The 20892-nt window shown below is 42.1% G+C and overlaps 2 protein-coding genes across 13 annotated transcripts in view; both read left to right on the top strand.

Moving 5' to 3' along the window:
• Ncam1 (neural cell adhesion molecule 1) overlaps nucleotides 1-20892 on the top strand; it is a 296835-nt gene that overhangs the window by 131067 nt on the left and 144876 nt on the right. The window lies entirely within an intron of this gene.
• LOC130872709 (40S ribosomal protein S7) lies at nucleotides 19531-20203 on the top strand. The gene has a single exon (XM_057766901.1). The coding sequence runs from the start codon at nucleotides 19588-19590 to the stop codon at nucleotides 20170-20172; it is 585 nt and encodes a 194-aa protein (XP_057622884.1). The 5' UTR covers nucleotides 19531-19587; the 3' UTR covers nucleotides 20173-20203.

The raw sequence follows: 20892 nt of genomic DNA, 5'->3' as shown, positions 1-20892 counted from the left end.
TTTTATACAGAGACCATGACTAGACCTTTTTTTATTTTCTTAACTTTATTGTGGGAGATAGAGGGGGATGTCAAAGGTTCTTTCTTTCCAGAGGTAGGAAGGACACTTATGTGTGAATTACGATTTGTGACCTATGACTTGTGACTTGTATAACTTGTGACCTATCTTTGAGTGGTTTCCAGGTGGGTGTTTATTTTAAAAACGTAGATCTACTTGTGAAAGGACAAGGATTGGCCACAGTGTTACTGAGTGCTGGCTGCCTTTCAGCTTGGCTGAAGTCCTTTCTAACAACAACAAAACTGAGTTGTGGGGTTACCGTGTCTCATGGTCCTGAGACACTACTTAGCTACCCACCCCTGGTAATTTGGAGGAGGATGTGGATTGTTCCTTTGTCTGATGGACCCTTTAGTGAGTGATCTTTTGAGCATCTAGGTGGGAATAAATTGAGTTTTATGCACAGGAGTCTTAGGATACAGTTTTAATTGAGAGTGAAGACCATAGGCTAAGACATGTTTGGCTAGAGCTTCACCCCTGGGGAGATTCCTATAGTCTTTAGGCTCAAGAACTAAGTAAAGTTAACTGCAACTGGCCTTTTCTAGGAATGCTTAATAAAGCAGGTCGAATGGTCCTTTTTACTCATCTACTTCTTCAGGACTGTTCTTTTCTTTTTTTTCTTTTTCTTTTTTGTTTTGGAGGAAATATAGCACTACAAGGTAAGACAAACAAGCAGCTGTGAACCTGCTTGAGTTGTTCTGGGAATTCGTGACGAGGTCAGTTTGAGAGCTTAGCTCACAGGCTCTTCTGAATTTCAGAATCTAAAGCATGGTGAGTGGGCTTTGGTCCCTCTCAGACATATGCATTTGGGTTCACAGTCCATGAGATCTCTGTAGCAGGTGGAGGAGCAGGAGGAACCACTGTTTTCCTACCTTGACATCTGGGCCCCACTGTTCCTATACCTCCTGATCACACAATACCACCGGTACCCCAGATCTGCTCTGCCTCTCTCCCAGTTCTTACTCTTAATGCCTTTCTTTTTCGGGCTATAGAACCATTTGCAATTGTTTCTTTGCTAAAGATAGAAGTGCTCATCTTAAAAATTGGGGGTGTTACATGTATCCATGCAAAGCCATAGACAATGCTCACTGCGGCCCGATTCACAACCGTCAGAGAGTAGAAGACAGGCTGAGAAAAACCCAGTAGAAACAAACCAAATGCTCATCTACTAGTGAATGGGTAAATAAAGGATGTGCACAATGGAATACTTTTTAGCCACTAAAATGAATGAGGAGCAGAGAAAGTGGATAAGCCTTGAAGACTGTGAATTCAAAGAAGCTATGTATAAAGAACCATGTATTATGTGAGTGTGTTTATATCAAAGGCCCACAGTGGACAGATCTACACAGTATTGCTTGTTGCCCTGGTCTAGAGAGATAGAATGGCCTATCAGTGACTGTTGGTGGGTATGGGAGTTTAATGAAAATACTCCAAAATTATGGTTTTATGATTCTAGGAATTAGCTAAAAACTACTGAATTTTTTTAAAGGCCATTTTTTTGGTATGTACAGAATAACTCCAGAAAACTATTATGTAAAAACAGAAAAATTACAGTTCATTATGGAAAACTAGCTCTGCAGGACTGGAGTTTTGTAGTTTTTGATGAATACTTTGGAATGTTTTGTTTATTTATCTATTTATTTATTCTGTATAAGGAGATTTCAGTTATTTCTGCATATTATCTTGGGCCCTATTGAACAGATACATACTTTGCAGTTACAAAACACCTAAATGAAAAAGATAATATTTGGTCAGGGACACAAATTCTCTTTCTTTCTACCTTTATCAAGAACCCTTGTAGTTCTGTAAGCTTCTGATCACGTACCTTGACAGTCCCATGATGCCCAGTGAAGTCTGTGCTTTACACAAATGTGGCCTTGGGGCAGGGTGGTGAGCGTTGAGTAGATAGATAATCTAGCAGGGCTCGCTACTCGTGAAGGCAGTCAGTTATGCTCAGCAAGGAAAACAGGCGAGAAGCAATGGGTCCCCTTCCCTCTTGCTGTTTTTCCTCTGTGTGGAAGCTGAAGATAAACAGCTCAGGAACCCTAATACAATCTTCTGGTGTGTTTGCCTTTGCCAAGACAACACAGGGATCAGGTGTTCCGCAAGTATGAAGCATTTCTTTTGCTGAAATACAAAATGACATTGTGGTTTAAAATAAACGGCACCATGGATCTTGGAATGGGAGGAATGTTCTCCAGCCCCACAAAGGGCTTATTACCAGAGAAGCTGCAGTTGTTTGCGGCAGGAGAATTTATTCTAAAGATCGCTATTTCTACCACCCTGAGATGCTCCAGCTGCATAGATTGAACGGATAACACTCAGTAGCCCATCTGTTTCCGAGAAAGCCCGAACAGAGTGGGGAAATGGCTGCTGGAACAGAAGAGGGATACACTGCAAACTGATCCACACAGGCCACAGTTGCCACCTGCTTGAGGCGAGCCCTGGTGCTCTGAGGGATGCAATTGGAAGCTGAATTCTATTTGGCATGTTTTACATATGATTTCTTATTTACAGTGTTTTTGACTTTTAATTTTGTTTTGGAAAAATGAAGTAATGATGAGGGCTAAGAAAATGTTCGTAATTTTGGTCTTGGATTAAAACGGAAACAAGAGTATTGGGGGATGTGTTTAGATGGTTAACTGGGGAAACTGGGTCTTAAGATTAATTTGATTGTGTTTATATGTGTGGGGGTATGTGTACATGTTAGTACAGATGCCCATTGAGTCCAAAAGGGGGCAGCAGATCCCCTAGAACTAGAATTACAGGTAGTTGTGACCAGCCACCTAGCATTGTTGCTGAGATGGAAACACAGGCCCTCTGCTGTAGTATGATTAATAAAAACCCTGAAACAGAAATTGGGGTTCAGCCTGGTCAGAAAAGCTGCTCTTACCTCTATCTCAGTCCAAAATGGCGATCCTGCCTGCAGGAATCTCAGAATGAGACTGTATGTGAGAGCTGTCTCCTCCCATCTTATGTTCCTCTCTAGTGCTGGGATTAAAGGCGTGCACCATTACTGTCTGCTTTCTATGACAAACTAGTGTGGCTACTGGGATTAAAGGTGTGTGTCACCACTGCTTGGTCTATAAGGCTGATCAGTGTGGCTGTTTTACTCTCTCAACTTCAGGCAAACTTTATTTATTAAAATACAAATGAAATATCATTATACTCTGCCATAGCAGTATGCATTCAATCACTGAGCTGTCTCTCTAGCTCCAACTAAAAACGTAAGCTTTAAATTCCAAAGTATTTGACCTATTGCTTCTGCTCTGCCTCTCACTGACTGTGTACAAACATAACATCTCTGTGTAAGCTGAGGGTCCTCGAGGGTTAAACACTAATGTCACAGACTGGTGGCAATTAAATGCAATGATGGGTATAGCTTCAGGGCTTTTTAGTAAACACATGCTTTTGAAGTGGGACATCAAGAAAGAGAAGACCACCACTACTGAAGATCTCACATTAGCCAGCTGACATCATTGAGGGAGTGAGGTACACTGGAGTATCTGTAGATATGTGATTATCTAGACGTCCATGAATGGATGTCACCCAGCAGAAGCCCACAGGTGGGCTGTACTTTCAGAGATGATTACTGTTAAGCCTTGAGTCAGACCTGAACTTCTTGGAGAGTCCCTTGAAAGAGGTACACTCACCCAGACATTTTATTTGTTAGAATATAATATTGATGGGAGTCAGCTTAAAACAAATTGGCTGACAGTTTCCACAAGTCTCTGTGTTTTAATAGAGGACTCTAAAGACCAACTTTTAGAGAGCAAGGCCCTGCCTAAGGCTGTGTTTGCCTGTGGACTCCCGTTTGTAAAATTGGGTAAATGGGAAATCGCTTTCGCTGAGGATGAGTCCAACAAAGTCATGCAAAACCACATGTCATCAAGTCAGAATATGGGCTTCTCTGGGTGGGACGCTAAAGATGCCACATGTTTGCCTGCGTGCCCTCAACTGTGATGCTTTGAAAATACAAGATCTTCCCATTTGAAATGAACATTGCTTCCAGCTCTCCAACTCTTGGTGTAATGTACTAACGATGAGATGTAATCTGTTTTGGGGAGGTTCCTCCTCCCCCTGCCATGACATCAGATGGGCATGCTGTCTTTGCTTGCTCATCTCTCAGTTGATCAAAACTCACTAGCTTGTTGTGATCTCTGAGAACAGCATTGTAGTAGCTGGACAAAAGTTCTTTTAAAGTGGAGCTTACGGAAGACAAATAGTTTCTTGCTGACCTTACACATCCCAACCTAAGTGTGCTGTCCAAAACGAGTTTTTCCTTGAACCTTCAACATTCAGTTTTTATCTTGGTGATAGTCACGATGGGCTATCCTCCTCTGTATCTCTGAGAGAGTGTTTACAAGTTCTTACTAGGGGCCAGGAACTGTCGGGGTTTGGAAATTAGAATGTTGCTGGAGCTGCATTTCTGAGACATATATTTTGTCCTATGCAGCTATTGGTGTCTTAGGAAAGCAAAAATTGATGGTTACACTAACATGGAGTAAAATACTCATTTTATTTTGAAATTTTCTACTGATCCTCAGTGCTATGCTTGAAACTGGGGGTAGAGAAAATACAAATAAGAGTGTCCCCTTATTCTGCCCTTAAGAGCCTTTTGCCTTACTGTGGGAGAAAGACTTGCCGCTCAATAATGGATATATGGAAGAAGGGAGAAATGACTGCATGTGGTGGAGGAAATAGGAAGGCTCAATGGAGAGTGGAATTTTAAGCAGCGTCTTAATTGGTGGGTTGGATGATCAGATGATATTTTCTAGTCTAGGGACATCCTATATTGTCTCGTACAAAAGTTTGGGAGATCATTCTTTGACCTTGAGATTTCTCAGTAATCTATAACCCATTTTATGTACATTTACATACATGTATCACATATACCTTGCAAACATACACAGAGATGCATAGGAACATACATGAACACAATTTACCAATGTGGTTATAATTATTCCATTGGCCAAAGGGCATTACACCAAGATTTCTGCATGGAATATGCATATATTAGTCCAAAGACAACAGGCATGTTTTTAATTCAGTTGCCATTTAATATATAAAGAAGCTGGATCAGGTCAATGAACTGTGAATTCATACTGGGAAGGAGAGTTAAACGAGATGTTCTATTCCAATCAAAACATTTGGGAGCTTCCCAAGAAAGACAGATTTACCCACTTCCTGGAATTCACAACAGACTTGGGAGCAAAAGGTAGATTGCATTTGTTTTTTAATGAACATATTCTCATGCCAGAGTCTCTGACAACCGGAACCCACGTAGAGATGAGCATCTACAGTTTCTGGCTTGCTTTGTGCATTTAGCTCATATGTTGTGCTCTCATTTCGACTCTCCGCTTCCTAAGTGTCGCCTCTCAGGTGCCCTAAATCCCCACCTTCCAGTGAGGAAAAGGTAAAGGATTCGTATCATTCTGTAGGACGGGAGAGGTGATTCAAAAAAATTCAGGTATGTGTTTTCACTAAAGCACTATTGAGCTCCGAAGTGAGGTAACACAGGTTTAAAGGTGCAGGGAGTTCATAGGGTGGAGGAGGGTTGCCAGGACTGGAAGGAGCTTCAGTCAGGGCAAAAGTACTCAGAATGCACTGTATTCACATGTGAAACTGCTGAAGAACACATTTAATTAATAAAAAGGTAGCATAAAATTAAAATGCATGGGAATGCCAAAAAAGTAAAATTATAATGGAGGTTGATCTTCTCTATTAAATTTCCCAAACTGCCTCAAATAATGACCCATTCCTTTTTAAACACCAAGAACAAAATGCAGGTGTCTGAGTTCATTCCAAAGTCATAACAAAGTCCTTGGGGGGATTAGAGTATAAACCTGTGGCTTGGGTGTGTGTCATTGTCACTTTTCCCTGATGCCCCTGTGTTCCCTTTCATCTCTGGTGACTCCTTTCCATGTGTCCTATTGGTGGGCTCCGAATGTTTTTCAGTCTGGGGATGTCTCCCAAGGCTTCAGGAATGATGGTGGGAATAGTAATAAAGTAACCAAATTAATAATAAGCATCATATCCATGTTGGTTTTACTAGTGACAGTGATACACACCACTTGTAAAATCTCATTTAAGTTTTGCAACAATTTTGTGAGATGGCTTCTCTTTTAATCCTTATTTTTAAATTATGCACCTTGAAGCTAGAAGGACAATAAACAAACAACCTTTCCAGTGCCCCACCTCATAGGTAGCAAGGCTAAAATTCTTGTCTAAATCTCACTAATTCTGCCACCTCTTTAAGTTAACTCTTTAGGGAATCAACCAATGAAAAGCCCTGTCTTAGAAGAAGAATAGGAGGAGGAGGAAAAGAAAGGAAGAAAGAAAGAAGGAAGGAAAAAGAGAGGGGGGAGAGAGAGAGGGAGAGAGAGAGAAAGAGAGAGAGAGAGAGATCCCAGGATTGACAGTGTCTGAGGAATGAAAGCTGAGGTGGTCCTCTAGTCGGCACATGCAAACACACACACACACACACACACTTATACACACACAAGTACCTATATACTCATATACACATGCACAAAAATTAATATAAATTAGTCATTGTTAACTTCTAGTTATATATTCTTCAACCATTTTTATGTATATATACATATATATTACATATTCACTACATATATATATATATACATATAATATAAAACTAACATAATATGTGTACTCTAGCCATAAATCATCATCTACTTTGTCTTGTAGCCTATTGTTTCCTTCAAAATATATCTAAAACATGTTTTGGTCAATGATTATTTGCCTCTAGCCTTAAAAATGGGCACTGCTATTTGAATAAACTTAAATGTTGCTTAGATTAGCTTCTGCTCAAGTTTTCTTGGAGCAGATCCTCTTAAACTTGGTTAATGTGTGCTTACTGGGAAAAGAAAGCGTGTCTCCAAGAGCACAGTGGCTTTGACTGAAGCACGGAGAGACTGGTAATTGCCTGGATACCCTCTTCAGGAATGTTCTGTTGTTGGCCTGCTTGCTGTTAGGAAGCAGAAGATTGTTGAGTATATATTTTTTTACCTTGGGTTGAACATACACCGAGGGCAGGACCAGAGTTTTCTAGTGAGCTGATGGGGAGCTATGTTCCACCTTAACGATCCATTTGAGCTGCTGCAAGCTTTTCACAGCCAGATGTTTTACAACAAACTGTGTTTCATGATATGCTAGTGGAAATATTTACTCCATTCAAACTTAGGTTTTGAGAGTGTAATGAATGTTATTTCTTTTAAAAGGCATAATAAATATTTTCCTTTTTGACCTCAAAAGGTAGATGGTAGAAAATAAAATCAATTGTTTTCCTCATAAATTTAAATAGATGTATTACTCGTTTCACAAACAACATCAGCCAGATCACTTCTCTGGCTAATGACATTTTTCCTACCAGACAGAGCACTTGATTTACCATTGTCGTGAAGTCAAGGTGCCATCTTGTTTTCCATCCACGCCGCGCACTTGAAGTATTGCGACACTTAATGTTTCCTATAATGAAAAATAATAAAAATTTGACAAGGCTCATTGTGTACCATCACATGGCAGAGGATTTCACCACAGACTTGAGAACACTTCTCCCTGGGTCTGGGATAACATAGCAGAACTCCTCTGGGTGGCCTCAGAGTTAACCCCTTCTCTGCCTCACCTATGTGGGCTGACTTACTTATTGGATTTGGGTTCTGGCTTGTTTATTTTTGCTTTATATGGGATTTTTAAGCATCGTTTGGAGAATTTCATTATGAGTACTGTATTTAGATCATTCCCTCTCTTCTCTCCTCTCCAGCTTTATCCCATGTCTCCTTCCAAATTCATTTCTTCTCTGTCAATTACTGTTACATTTCTCTGTAGGCACATGCATATATAAACACTGCCTGCTGGATACATTTAGAGGTGCTCACATTTTTTTAAGTACTTGTTGATTTCATGAAAACCTTTCTGCTTGAAAGAGAAGGATTGAAATGGAGAACTGTCACCTAGTGGGCAGGATGTGCCAAGTGTTGGAATGGGTTCAATTAGCTGCAATATTTCACTCTGTTAACCTATATTTTAGTATAGCTTTGAACAAAGGGTCCGAGTCTTTAGTTTCTTTATAAAGAATCCTAGAGGTGAGATAGAAAGAGATAGAGGATCTGTAAGTCCTCATGTATTTGAATCTGTTGGCTTTGTTTCACCCTACAATTATACATAACTTTCAGTTGGTTCAATGCATCACCTAAAATAGACCCAAAAGATCTTCGTGGGTTCTCTTGTTCTGTTCTGATTCATCCCACTTGGCAGTTATGCCCCAGCACTGGCTCCTCGTTATGTCCCAAGTTGGATCTCCAGGTTTGTCCCTTTCCATTTGGCGCCTGGTGGGGTGGAACTCCTGCTGAACTGCAGAATGTCTTCTACCCCTGCTGGTGTCAGCAGCCTGGGGAAGAACACTGACTCTCCAAGGCTTCCTTAGCTAAATGAAACTAAGCCTTGTTCCTTTAGTGGGGCTGAGGCAGATCTGTTTTTTAAATTGTGGTATGCATGAATTCTCACGGATTATCTTTCCTTTGAGCTGATGTGATCCTGATCTAGATGGTGATCAGGGGTAAACTAAGTCAGCCTTCTGGCTGTCCTTGTGACTCTCCTTGCTCATTGCTGTCCACTGCAAAGTCTCCCACTGATTTACTGAGGGGTTTAGCAAGGACTCCTCAGTTACTTTGAAATCATGCATTTTGATGCCTCAGCATTAGCTCTTTCTCCTTTTTTGGTTTGAATTTTCTAGAGAGCAAAGTGGAGGCCTTGACTGTTTCCCATCTGTGGCCTCCTGTGATACAATGTTGCTTTTCTGGAGAATTATTTGTTCTTTGGTAGAATCACAGCCGAAAGTTCATGATGAAGTCACCATAGCCACTCGTGCCAGGCCCAAACCAAACCAAACCCTATAACTAACTGATCTTTTCCTTAGAGTCAGAAGCACAAATAGAATGGCTTCGGAACACGGCAGCCGAGAATTTCAGAGTGGTTGCCTGTGGTCACTCCACTTTCTTCCTTTGAGATGAGCTGTGTTGTGCCAGGGCTAACTCACATTAGTAACCAGGAGACGGCTGCATAGAAGACCAGGCTCCCAGCATCCGGAGCCTCCGCTGCCTTCCAAGCTCAGCAGCGAAACAGGTCTAATTTGAGTTTAACCATCTTATGCCTTCTTCCTCTTCTTCACTTCAGTTTTGGTTTTAACCTCTTTGCTCTTTCTTGCCCCTGTGCTTGAGGACTTTGTCTTCCTCTTTTGGCACCTCCCATGGTTTTGCATCAGGTGTCCTTTGTACACGGGTGGTGTCCCTGCTCCCCCTGGTGGAAGACATGAGCCAAATGCTCAGAGAGCACCAAGTACCTCACATAAGTACTGTGGATGATTCCCATTGGGAGGTGAAGGCTTGGGTTCCAGCTTCCAGTTGGAAGTCACATCTATCTATCTATCTATCTATCTATCTATCTATCTATCTATCTATCTATCTATCTATTCCAATGAGTTGGCCAACAGTGGGGATTTCTTGACTGTTTAACTCTGGCAAATCAACAAGAGACTATGTGGAGTTCTTATCCCCGGAGCTTTCATTTTCGAGTGTGTGTGTGTGTGTGTGTGTGTATGTGTGTGCACATATATGCGTATATATGGCAAATACATTTTTACTTTTTGAATTATCTTTATGTATCTATTTTGGGTATAAATTGAGTGCTCACATCTGCAATACACACGTAGAGAACATGATCAGAAAACAATCCTTGGGAGTCAGTTCTCTCCTTCTACCTTATGGGTACCAGGGGCTGAACTATGGATATCAGTCTTGGTGCCAAGCTCCTTGACCCTCTGAGCCATCTCACCATCCTGAAAATACATAATTTTGAAAAAGATAATCTATACGGCAGTTCTCAGCTTGTGGGTCTCAACCCCTTTAAGGTCATTGGAAATATCAGGTATTTATATTACAATTCACAACTATAGCAAAATGACAGTTATGAAGTAGCAATAAAATAATTTTATGGTTGGGGGTCCCCACCACATGAGGAGCTGTGTTAAAGGGTCACAGCCTTAGGGAGGCTGAGAACCACCTTGAGAGACAGCTGCTCTGTAGAGTCACCATCACCTTGGAAGGGAAGTGATGGGGAGTAACTGCAGAGGTCAAGCTGGTCTCCTGACATTGCCGAGTTGTGAGTTGTGATTATCTCAGCATTCTGTTCATCAACCTTCCCACTCAAATGAAAAGCAGAGACAATGCAAATCAGAAACTGCTTTAGTCTGGGTGACCATAATAAAGTCAGCAAAACTGTGTGGAAGTAAGAACTGTGTAAATAAAGCTTTATTGCAGTGATATTGTTGATGGAAAGCCAAAAGTACAACCACACATTTTGCCTCTAGTTTCTTGGCAAGGGCTCAAGACATGTAAGCAGCGAGTTGCTAGGTCAACTGTCTCGTTCCCCATTGAGTGTTCCTCCAGACATGACTACTGTGAGTTTCAGTTCATATATACATGTTTGTGTGCATGTACACACATGTATATACATGTATGTGTTCAATATATCCACACACATATATGTGCATATTGATATATACGTGTGTGTGGTGTGATTGAGCATCACACAGAATGCTAAAAGTTCTTCCTTACCCTTCCTGTGAAGGACACCAGCAGTGTTGATTTTGTAAGGGACATGGTGACCAGAGACCCAGGACTACCTACCATTAGCTGCTAACAAAGTAAGCTTCTAAATTGTACTGGAGGGAGAGCAGGAGAACAGAGGAGCTGCAACAATGGGGTCCCTGTTGTGCACAGTCTTCTTCTTCTGTCCCCTCTGTTTGGATCGGCTCTGAACAAGGCGTCATTTGCATGCACTCTCTGAGAAACAGCCTTTGTTTAAAACAACTAACAATGACAGAAACCTGGCCAATCTTTGACTCAGGGATTCTAGCTACATGGTAGGATCTCTCTTGTTCTCTCTCTCCCTCCCTCTGTTCCTCTCCCCCTCTTCCTTAAAATTGTGGGAAATACCACAGAACATAAAATTTACCCTCAAATCATTTTGAAATGTGAAATTAATGTGGGTCTCATTTCAAAAAGAATTACACTACTAAGAAAATGAAAAATCTTCTCCACTTGCAAGTTTAAACTTACTTATTTCTTAAAAGTAAATTTAAAACATCACGAGGCTTCGCGCGGCAAAGTAGGCTTAATGGAACCAATATGTGTCCACACATGATTGTGCCCTTTGTCTTTATATGTGATCAAGGTTTTGAACAAGGACTGGACCAGACTAACTCGGGGCCCTTGCCACTTCCTAAAGTGTTTGACTGTTACATGTTTGGGTAAATAATCCTTTGTTCAGTGTTTTGTGCCTTCATTATGGAACGGGAAGAGTCGGTAGTACATAGATAACACCGTGACTGGAGCCTGCATCTCTCGTCAAAGGGATCTCCCCAGCCTTGCAAAGCCGCTTGCTGAAAGGGCAGCTGAGCAGGCAGGGCAGACTTTACCCTAGAGCAGGCCAGTCCATTGGCACCTGTCTTCAAATGACTTCAAGACAAAGCTTCCATCTGCATCAAATGATAGGAATCACGCTCGGCTTAAAGTTATTTAAGCTCATTGCCTGGACCAGCAAACAGCTTCTGCTTTTCCCTGTGGAGCCAGCCTGTTAAGCATCAGTCTGCTCAATCAGAGAGCAAGAGCAATCGATAAAGGTATTATTCTGAAAGGTACAGGAGAAGCTGACCCCCCAGAGAAGGCTAGCCAAGAGCGGGTGAGGAGTGCGGTCCCTCTTGGCACACTGCTCGCTGTCCGCTGGTACTACATAGGGAAGCATTCCCTCAGGCTCTTGCTTTGTGTTTTCTGGCTGCTTTGAAAAGGTTTTTGTGTTTGGGAGAGGGGCCAAAAAGCAGGTTAAAAATCTATCATTACAATTGGAACCTTTTTAATAGTATATGACTTCATGTGCAAATATTTCTACAGAACATACCTTTTTAGGAAAATCAGCAATTAAATGAATTTCCTTCATTTGGCGCATTCAAATGGGTATGCACTACAAAAAAGAAGGCCTCCCCCTTTGCCTCAAGTATGAGCAGAGTGTCCACACACGGCATCTTTCTCTCTGCAAATAGGCCTTAATAGTTCGTGTGCCAAGAACACATGACAAGACTGGGGAAGGATTAATATTTTTGGCTAATGCTCTCTGAACAGCTTTTAAGTTTTTTGTTTTGGTTTTGGTTTGGAGTTTTGTCATCTGCATGAGCCATTTGGAGTAGCAGAAAACTCTTCAAATGTAGAAAGTTAGTATCCTAGAAAGGAAGCCAGATTGCATGTAGTACTCAGAGGCAAGTGATTTTTGACTTTGTGTGCTTTCTCCCATGTAGGGCATTCAGACGAGGGTCTCGAAATCACAGCTGTGACAGCTAACACTGTTATCGTGGCAGGATCTAGAACCCCATAGGAGCCACACCTCTGGTCATGTCTGTGAAGGAATTTCTACATTGGGTTAGCTGAGGTGGGAAGGCCCACCCTGAATACAGATGGTGTCCTTTCATGGGCTGCGGTTTTGGACTGCAGACAGCTGAACACCAACACCCATCTCTCTCTGTCTGTAGCTTCAGTGTGACCAGCTCCCACCCCCCTTTCCATATGGGAAGAGCTGTACCCCTGAAACCTACTACTGGAATGAAATCCTTCCTCTCTTAAACCATCAGGCATTTTCTCAGACTGAGGCGAAAATAGCGATGTGGGTTACAGATGTCATGAGTTATCCACGTTTGCCTTGGTTTTAAGGCCAGCATATACTTAGATATGCACAAGACCTGTACTTCCAATCTCTCACTTTCCCAGTCCGGCAGTCCTCAGCACCCGGCCACCTACTTATCATGGAAAAGAGCTTACTGACATTTCTGTTTTGAACCCGATCAAAATGGCTGCGACAGTGTTGGTGACCCTCCTGAAATTTCTATGTGAGGATTTTAGGCTTTGGGGATAATGAAAATTATTGATCTACTTCAAATCTTGACCCAGCTGCATTGAATGAAGATCCAATCATTTACAGTATAAAAAATTTAAATTGACAAAACAGCCTAAGGCCTGGTAAAGTCCACACCACTTATAAACCCGTGAGGCTCGGCTTTTAGTTTACAGCTGGAATGGAATATGAAGACAATGACCTATGAGAGTCAGATAATAAGACAAAATATTTGGTATCTAAAATCGGGGTTGGGGCAGAGTTTCCAGTATCCAGCAATTATGCATAAGTATTGCCGTCAGTTATTTGCTCCCTGTGACTAATATTTTTTAAATGCATTACTAGCATGTTCTTTTCAGTTTGGGTATCATGCTGGTATTAGATTTTACTCCTTGCATAGCCCTCTCGAAATGAGACTCTGTCATATTTTCCCACTCATGTCTTGTCTTCCATGATGTTCCTTTGTGTCATGCTATCTAAGTACATACCATCTAAACACATGGTAAGTCGTTTTATACCACACTCTCAAAGGACATTAATTGTGTGTCTTAAACATGGGTTCTTCGGTAGGAACTGGGTTGAGAAGGGTTTTTCCTTTGTTTGGCTGTTACTTCAGCACCAATGGGTGGATAAAATGAGTCCACATTATGTTCTTACAGTTACCAATTATACCTATTAAGTAGCCTTTAATGGGAAATATTGTCTTGAATTTAGGGGAACGTTTTAGCTGGGCCGGGTCTGTGATCTGTGGCCTGACACAGTCTTATTTATAGCCCTTGGTCATTGTATGAGTAAGAGCTGGACTTGGGCCAACCTAGGGCCCTTCTGAGGGAAACTGGGCTCTGTGTCCAGCCTGTGGCTATGACTGGGCTTGGAGAGGAAGGGATCAGGCAGAACCACCAAGTATCAAGAAACAGTAAAGGAGCAGACTGTAGCCTATTGACAGAATGCTCGCACAGCAAGTGTATAGCCTGCCTTAGACCTCTAGAACTATAGTCAAAGGGAAGAGTGGTGCAGTGCGCCCAGGAGGTTCCTCCAGGCACATGGGCAGGTGAGATTGGACACCCTTTGGTGAATGGTAAATTCTTCACCAGTTATGATTGGCTACATAGGACAAAAGGGCAGGAAGGGGGCTTTGGAAAATTGCTCTTTCAGTAAAGTATGTCCTTTGGAAGTGTGAGTACCTGGTTTTAAATCCAACAACTCTTGTAAAAGGCCAGGCATAGTAACTTATGATTGTAGCATGTGCTTGTATTCCCAGTGCTGGGGAGGGCAGGACAGGAGAATCCCTGGGATCACAGGCCACAGCCCATCCTACTCAGTGAGTCCTAGGCCAGGGAGAGACCCTGTGTCAAAAGAGAAAACCTGTATGGTACCTGAGTAATGACACCAGAGGTTGTTCTCTCTCTCTCTCTCTCTCTCTCTCTCTCTCTCTCTCTCTCTCTCTCTCAAATACACACATACACACACACGGCAGGAATGGAAGCCATTGGTAGCAAACACATGGCCATAAATTATTATTCCAGGGAAATACGCAGGGAACATGTTTAAACAATTCATTGTCATAAATTCTTATTAATCATTTCTAAACAGACCATGTCAAGGGATAAAAACAACAAACAGGAAGGTAGAAAAGTGCTATCAAAACTTTTAGAAACGATATAATTATGTGATTCAGAATCAGGTTGATTAGTTGACTTCAAAACTCTTCGAGTTGCTGATGTCCTGGTTTGGCTTGTTTCCTTTCATTTGTTGTGGTTTTTAAGCGGTGACCATTTGGTGGTGTTCTGAAGAAGGGGTTAGTGATTCAGTCCTGAGATCCTGACAAAATATGCTCTGGACTTGAGATTCAGAAGCTACATGGTCACAGTCTCCCAGAGTAATGGATAAAGGAAAAGACCTTAAAAAATCAATAAATAAAGTAAAGTAAGAATCAGACCACTCCATTTCTCTTGACTTGCTTTTGCCCCTAAGAACAAAATCCAAGTTTTTTAGAAGGGATTTGCGCCTTTCTCTCTCTGTGGTGTCTCCCTGCTTTCCTCGCCCACTCTTTTTTTCTGTCCCTGGCCATAAGTGCATGCTCTCCAGTCCATTAGCCTTTCTGCTTCTTTCCTTTCGGGAGACATTTGCTTTCTCTCCTTCTCTGAACATCTCTTTCCTAGCCCCTAACATGATCTTAAATGAAGAGGGCTCTTTCTGGGAGGTCCCATCTCCTTTCCTCATGTAGGATCATTTTCTCTAAAACATATATGGCCTCTGTGTGTGCACAGGCACATTGTCTACTTATTCATTCTCTGTCACCTCTTCTAGAGTGAGTATCCCAGTAAACAATTAACCTACAGTGCCTGGCTAGATTCCTGGGCCCCTATGGGTGTTTTTAATTTTATTTTTTTTAAAAAAGAGAATGTTTTGGTGAATGGAATTCAAGTATAGGTTCAGACTTGAAGCAGGAAGCTGTGACTCTTTGAAAATGAAAAATAAAAAATCTGCATGGAAAAGAATCTAGAGGCTTGACTGTTGGAGTTGTGTCCATTTGAAGCAGAGGATGGAGGTGAGCCACTGAAACACAGATAAAAGGACCAGAGAGATGACTCATCTTAGTGCATGCTTGCCATAAAAGCCTGGTGGCCTGAATTTGATCCCTGGAACCCACACAAAGGTGACAGGAGCAACTGACTCCACAAAATTTTCTTCTGCCTTCCACACATATGCCATGGCATGCATCCCACCTCCCAATAATAGTAATAATAACTAATTCATTTTTTAAGATAGAAAAAGGAAGGGAGAAAGGGGAAATTAAGGTGGGAAGGAGAGAAAAACCTTTCTATTGAAAGCAAGTCTAGGAAGCAAGTATTTAAAGTACTAAAATTCAGTGATTACAGGGTATAAGCAAACAAAAGTCAATTTAGGTTGTTTTCTGTAGAAATTATTTTCAGAGAGAATTACAAATTGTCAAATCACCATAAAATTCAGAGGAGAATGATAAAACATTAGGCGAGGGTAATACACCCCTTTATGGCCATGTTTAATAGAAGGGAAATGAGAAGGACAGGGAGACTTGGAAAGGAAGCGTGAAAGGAGGAATCAGAAGAAGGATGGAAAAGGAAGCAGAGATACCACCTAGACCAGGGATGTCCAACCTTTTAACACCAAAATGCGTATATAGCTAGCCAGGGATGCCTGAGGCCTGTAGGTCTCAAGGTGGACACACCTGACCCTACTCAGAGAAGGGATAGAAGGTCCCCTGAAAACCATGACCGCTATGAGGCTGAGGACTCCTCTGCCCTGTGAAATACAGATTAGTAGAGCACCTCTGTCCGTGACTCTGGGCCCACCCTGGGCATGGCAACCACTTTTGGAGCAGAGTTGCTCTGGACAGTAGTAGCCATTGATAGCCATGGAACAGGTGAAATATAGCCAGAAGTCTGACTGAGCCCCGTGGCTAAAGGCCCCCAACACTGTTTCATAATCCTCTGGTCATCCTGATCTGGAAGCTTCCATACTTCCGCACAGTGAAGTGGGAAGGGGCACCAATCATGGGGAATGGTTCTGATTTTTTTGGAACAGCTGGGAGCATTGCTCCAGTTGCAGGCATTGACTTCACAGTGTTTTTGAATGAACAAAATTTACTTGGTTGAGAGGCTAATACAGGTTTCAATGTTGGTGGAGGAAGTGATATTTAATATGACATAAAACCAAAATGAATTATTCTCTAGGGAATCATCTAGTTGGCATTTCTTTCCTACTTTCCTTCCATCTTAGGACAGCTCAATTCCATTAACAATTCGGTTAGTTAAATGCCAATGGGTTCTACATGTCTCCTCTTGGTATCACTCACTAAACTTGTTCTATAAAACACTACTTCAATGTATTAGAAATAAACAAAATTTTATTCATGTCATTTCCAGAGATTTGCACACAGCCCTTGATCCCATCTGGGGTCACAGTTGCCAGGGTTGGTTTATTTTACCTTTTCTCAACTCAGGGTGACAAAATAGTTGTGTGGGGAAACAGAAATGGGAAAGTGGCTCAGCTACTCAGACAAATTTACTCCAAGATGGTGTGCAACCAAGCACTACGGAGACGATATCATCAACACCTGTTGTGCAAGCACAAGAGCCTGAGGTCTGATTCCTGTTGTCAACCAGGGTGACGTGTGACTATAATCTTAACACTGGGATCACTACGAGGCAGAGGTTGCGCCTGTTGACCAGTCAATCTAACCTTACCCATGAGTTCCAGGTTCAGTGAGAGACCTTGTCTCAAAACGTAAGGTAAAGAACAATGAGGACAACACCTGATGTCAACTTCTATATCTACATGCATGTGCACACATGTGCTTAGGCACCCATACACACGGGCACTCATAAACATAAGTTTATACACGAGAATGTGCAGGCATATACTCAGGCATAAAAACATACCCACTTACAAACTCACCACTGTGGCTATAGATCTCATTTGGGCCTCGCGTTTCCTGAAAGAGTTGAATATAGAATATTCTTCCAGCTGTTCAGAAAGAATTTGCCAGCCTAGATTGTGCCTGGTTATAGAATGTATGTGAGAGGAAATAGAAAAGACACATGTCCTTAGTAGACACATGGGAGGATTTTAGCTGTATGGCCCAGTGTTTCAGTCATGAGTATGCCTGGTGTTAATCTTGTCTATTCTAAAGAATCCTACTGGGCATTAACACCCCATGACTGACAATATCCACAGGCTGTTTGAAGATTGAACTCATTTAGGAATGTTGGAAAGATAGAAGTGTCCTTATCTCCTAAAGTACTCAGCCATTTAAAATGAACCAACTGAACAACCAGAACAAGTCTGTCTTGTCAATAGTACAGAACCTTTCCAGTCCTTAATAAAAGACCACCGAATGGCATGTCCACCATTAAAACAATAAAACCGAGTCCTGGTGTCCAGCGCTCCTTAGGATCGTCCCTGGATGCCTACACATTGCTGTTCTTATATTTAATTCTGATTTACTGAAGATGATGTTAGCATCCTGTGGAGATGAAGCTTAACCCAGACACAGCTGGAGTTAGTGAAGGAAGTAAACCCCACCTGTACTCAGGAAACAGAAACCCCACCCCAAGCAGAGTTCGGAAGAAGAGTTGGCTATGGAACTCAAAGCTTTACCCCTCACCCTGGAGGTTGCTCACTGTCTGGGTGGGGCTTCTGGGTTTCATGATTCCCATATCCTGTCATCTTTCAGAAGGACAAATCCTTATCTGGGAAGGAATTCAAGTAGGAAAGTAAGAAGAGAAAAAAATCAAGGAGGACGAGAGAAAGTGGCTTTTAAAGATTTTCCCGTTAATAGTACACACCTGTTAAGAAAACCTATTTGGAACCAAGTGGTGGTGGCACATGCCTTTAATCCTAGCACCTGGGATGCAGAGGCAGCTGGATCTCTGTGAGTTCGAGGCCAGCCTGGTCTACAGAGTGAGTTCCAGGACAGATAGGGTTGTTATACAGAAAAACCCTGTCTTGAAAAACAAAAGCAAACAAACAAAACAAAACAAAAAAAAAAGACAAGAAAACTTACTTGGGAAAACACAATTGTTGGGTGTGTAATTCACACCAGACCTTAAATCTTTGTTTGCTTCCTACAGACCACTTTGAGTACAATTAATATCTTAAGTACCACCAGCTGACCTTCCTGCTCCTGGGAGATCAGGTGCCCCACCTCCTCTATTCAGCTACCTTCAGCCCTTCCACTGGTAGTACAATAAATCCAATCAATCCATAGCCTCTTCCTGGGCTCCTTTCTTATAGGCTGCCTCTGAGATACAGTCTTAAAAGAGGTTGTGTTACCACTTGACCAAGAAGAGCTCTCTCCTTCCCTCACCTACATTGTGTTCTCCTTCTTGGTCTTAACACTTTTCTCTGGCTCAGGTAACCTCAGGGCCAGCTGGAAAAGAAAATCTGTCCCCCTATCATTCATCCATCTGATGAGCCAAGATGCCAGATTCCCTACCAGGCCGCTCTTTTCTCAGATTGTTCTCTTGGGTAATCGCCTTTCTATCTACATGGGGAATTGGAGGATAATGATTCCAGGGTGGTGGGAAGAGAAAAGCCCAACTTCACACACAGCAGGAAGAGGATGCTACCTTTCTTCTCTTCCTCCAGCTCTATGCTGGGGAGGAGGAAGAAGGCAGGCTGGAGGAAGTGGGTGTAGCAGGGCTGTGCCATATTGTCTTGAAGTCTTGCTAGGAGGTACCACTTCCCAGCCATTTGGACTCGGTAGCAGGTAAGCATTAACCCCAGCATTGTCCCTCAGTTGATAGTGTGGGACAGATAGTGTCTCAGTATTCTGAAGCAAGGTGCAGATCTTTACTTCCTGCTGTGGAATCTCTAAAACTAGCTAGGCAGAGACTTTTGATGGCGCCATTGCTAAGTCCTTGTCGCTGTACTAATACAAGCTGTTGTCAGATTGTGAATTTGGAGAAATAAGCTAAAAGTCATGTCAAAAAACATTACTTTCGGCCTCTTTTCGGCCTCCACCCGGATATGAGCAGTTCTCGCGAGAGCTGGGCCTCTTTCCAAGCCGGCACTCCGTAAGGGCGAGCCATGTTCAGCTCGAGCGCCAAGATCGTCAAGCCCAATGGCGAGAAGCCGGACGAGTTCGAGTCCGGCATCTCTCAGGCGCTGCTCGAGCTGGAGATGAACTCGGATCTCAAGGCGCAGCTGCGGGAGCTCAACATCACTGCGGCCAAGGAAATTGAAGTTGGTGGTGGCCGGAAAGCCATCATAATTTTTGTACCAGTTCCTCAGCTGAAATCCTTCCAAAAAATCCAAGTCCGGCTGGTTCGTGAATTGGAGAAAAAGTTCAGCGGGAAACACGTAGTCTTCATTGCTCAGAGGAGGATTCTGCCCAAGCCAACTCGGAAAAGCCGTACGAAAAATAAGCAGAAGCGCCCCAGAAGCCGCACGCTCACCGCAGTGCACGATGCCATCCTTGAGGACTTGGTCTTCCCGAGTGAGATTGTGGGCAAGAGGATCCGTGTGAAACTGGACGGCAGCCGGCTCATAAAGGTTCATTTAGACAAAGCACAGCAGAACAACGTGGAGCACAAGGTGGAAACTTTTTCTGGTGTGTATAAGAAGCTCACGGGCAAGGATGTTAATTTTGAATTCCCAGAGTTTCAGTTGTAAAGAAAATGACTGAATAAAGTGTCATTCGTAAAAAAAAAAACAAAAAAAAAAAAAAAAAAAAAAAAACAAAAAACATTACTTTCTGTTTGTCTCCCCATTCTCTCAAAAACTGCCATTTACTTTATTTTTCAATTTCACTCTTTTAGCAAAGCTCTCAAAAATATATATAAAAAATTGAAAGGCTTGGATAGTAACTAACCTGAGAACATCAGATTGATAGGGTATAATATTTTGAAACTTAAAAAATGAAAAAAAGAAATCTCCATTGTTTCTTCATGTTCGTCTGACTTTCGGTATGATATTAAAGTCAGGGTAAGACGTACTGACAGCTGGATTATTCCAGACCTGGCAAAAGAGCAGGAATCAACACTTGTGTTTAATTCCTCTGTGGTGCTATAATTGTATATTTAATGCGAGTTGTGAAAGTGTGTGCATTTTGCTTGAGGCCTTCTGTCATTAAAGGCCCAAGGAATTGGCATTAGCCATTGCACTTGTGGCATCTCAGACATAATTGGAAAAGGTTTTGGCAAAACAGGAGCATATGTAATGTTTCTCATTTCTATTAGCGCTCTAAGTAAATCTGCCTTCTAATCAGATGATTTAAAAACCTTAAGTAATATAATGTCAGCAAAATAAAATGAAACCCTCAGAAGTGTGAGGCACAGTCTGGCAGTAACTTTCCCACAGTGTTTTATTGGATGATTGGTTTGGGGGAATAAT

Source organism: Chionomys nivalis, chromosome 4 (assembly GCF_950005125.1).
Source record: "Chionomys nivalis chromosome 4, mChiNiv1.1, whole genome shotgun sequence".
Lineage (NCBI taxonomy): Eukaryota > Metazoa > Chordata > Mammalia > Rodentia > Cricetidae > Chionomys > Chionomys nivalis.
Note: the sequence above shows the minus strand (reverse complement) of the source record. Positions and strands in the feature narration are given on the sequence as shown.

Coding starts and splice junctions, on each gene's coding strand:
- LOC130872709 (XM_057766901.1), top strand. CDS start 19,588: ATGTTCAGCTCGAGCGCCAAGATCGTCAAGCCCAATGGCGAGAAGCCG.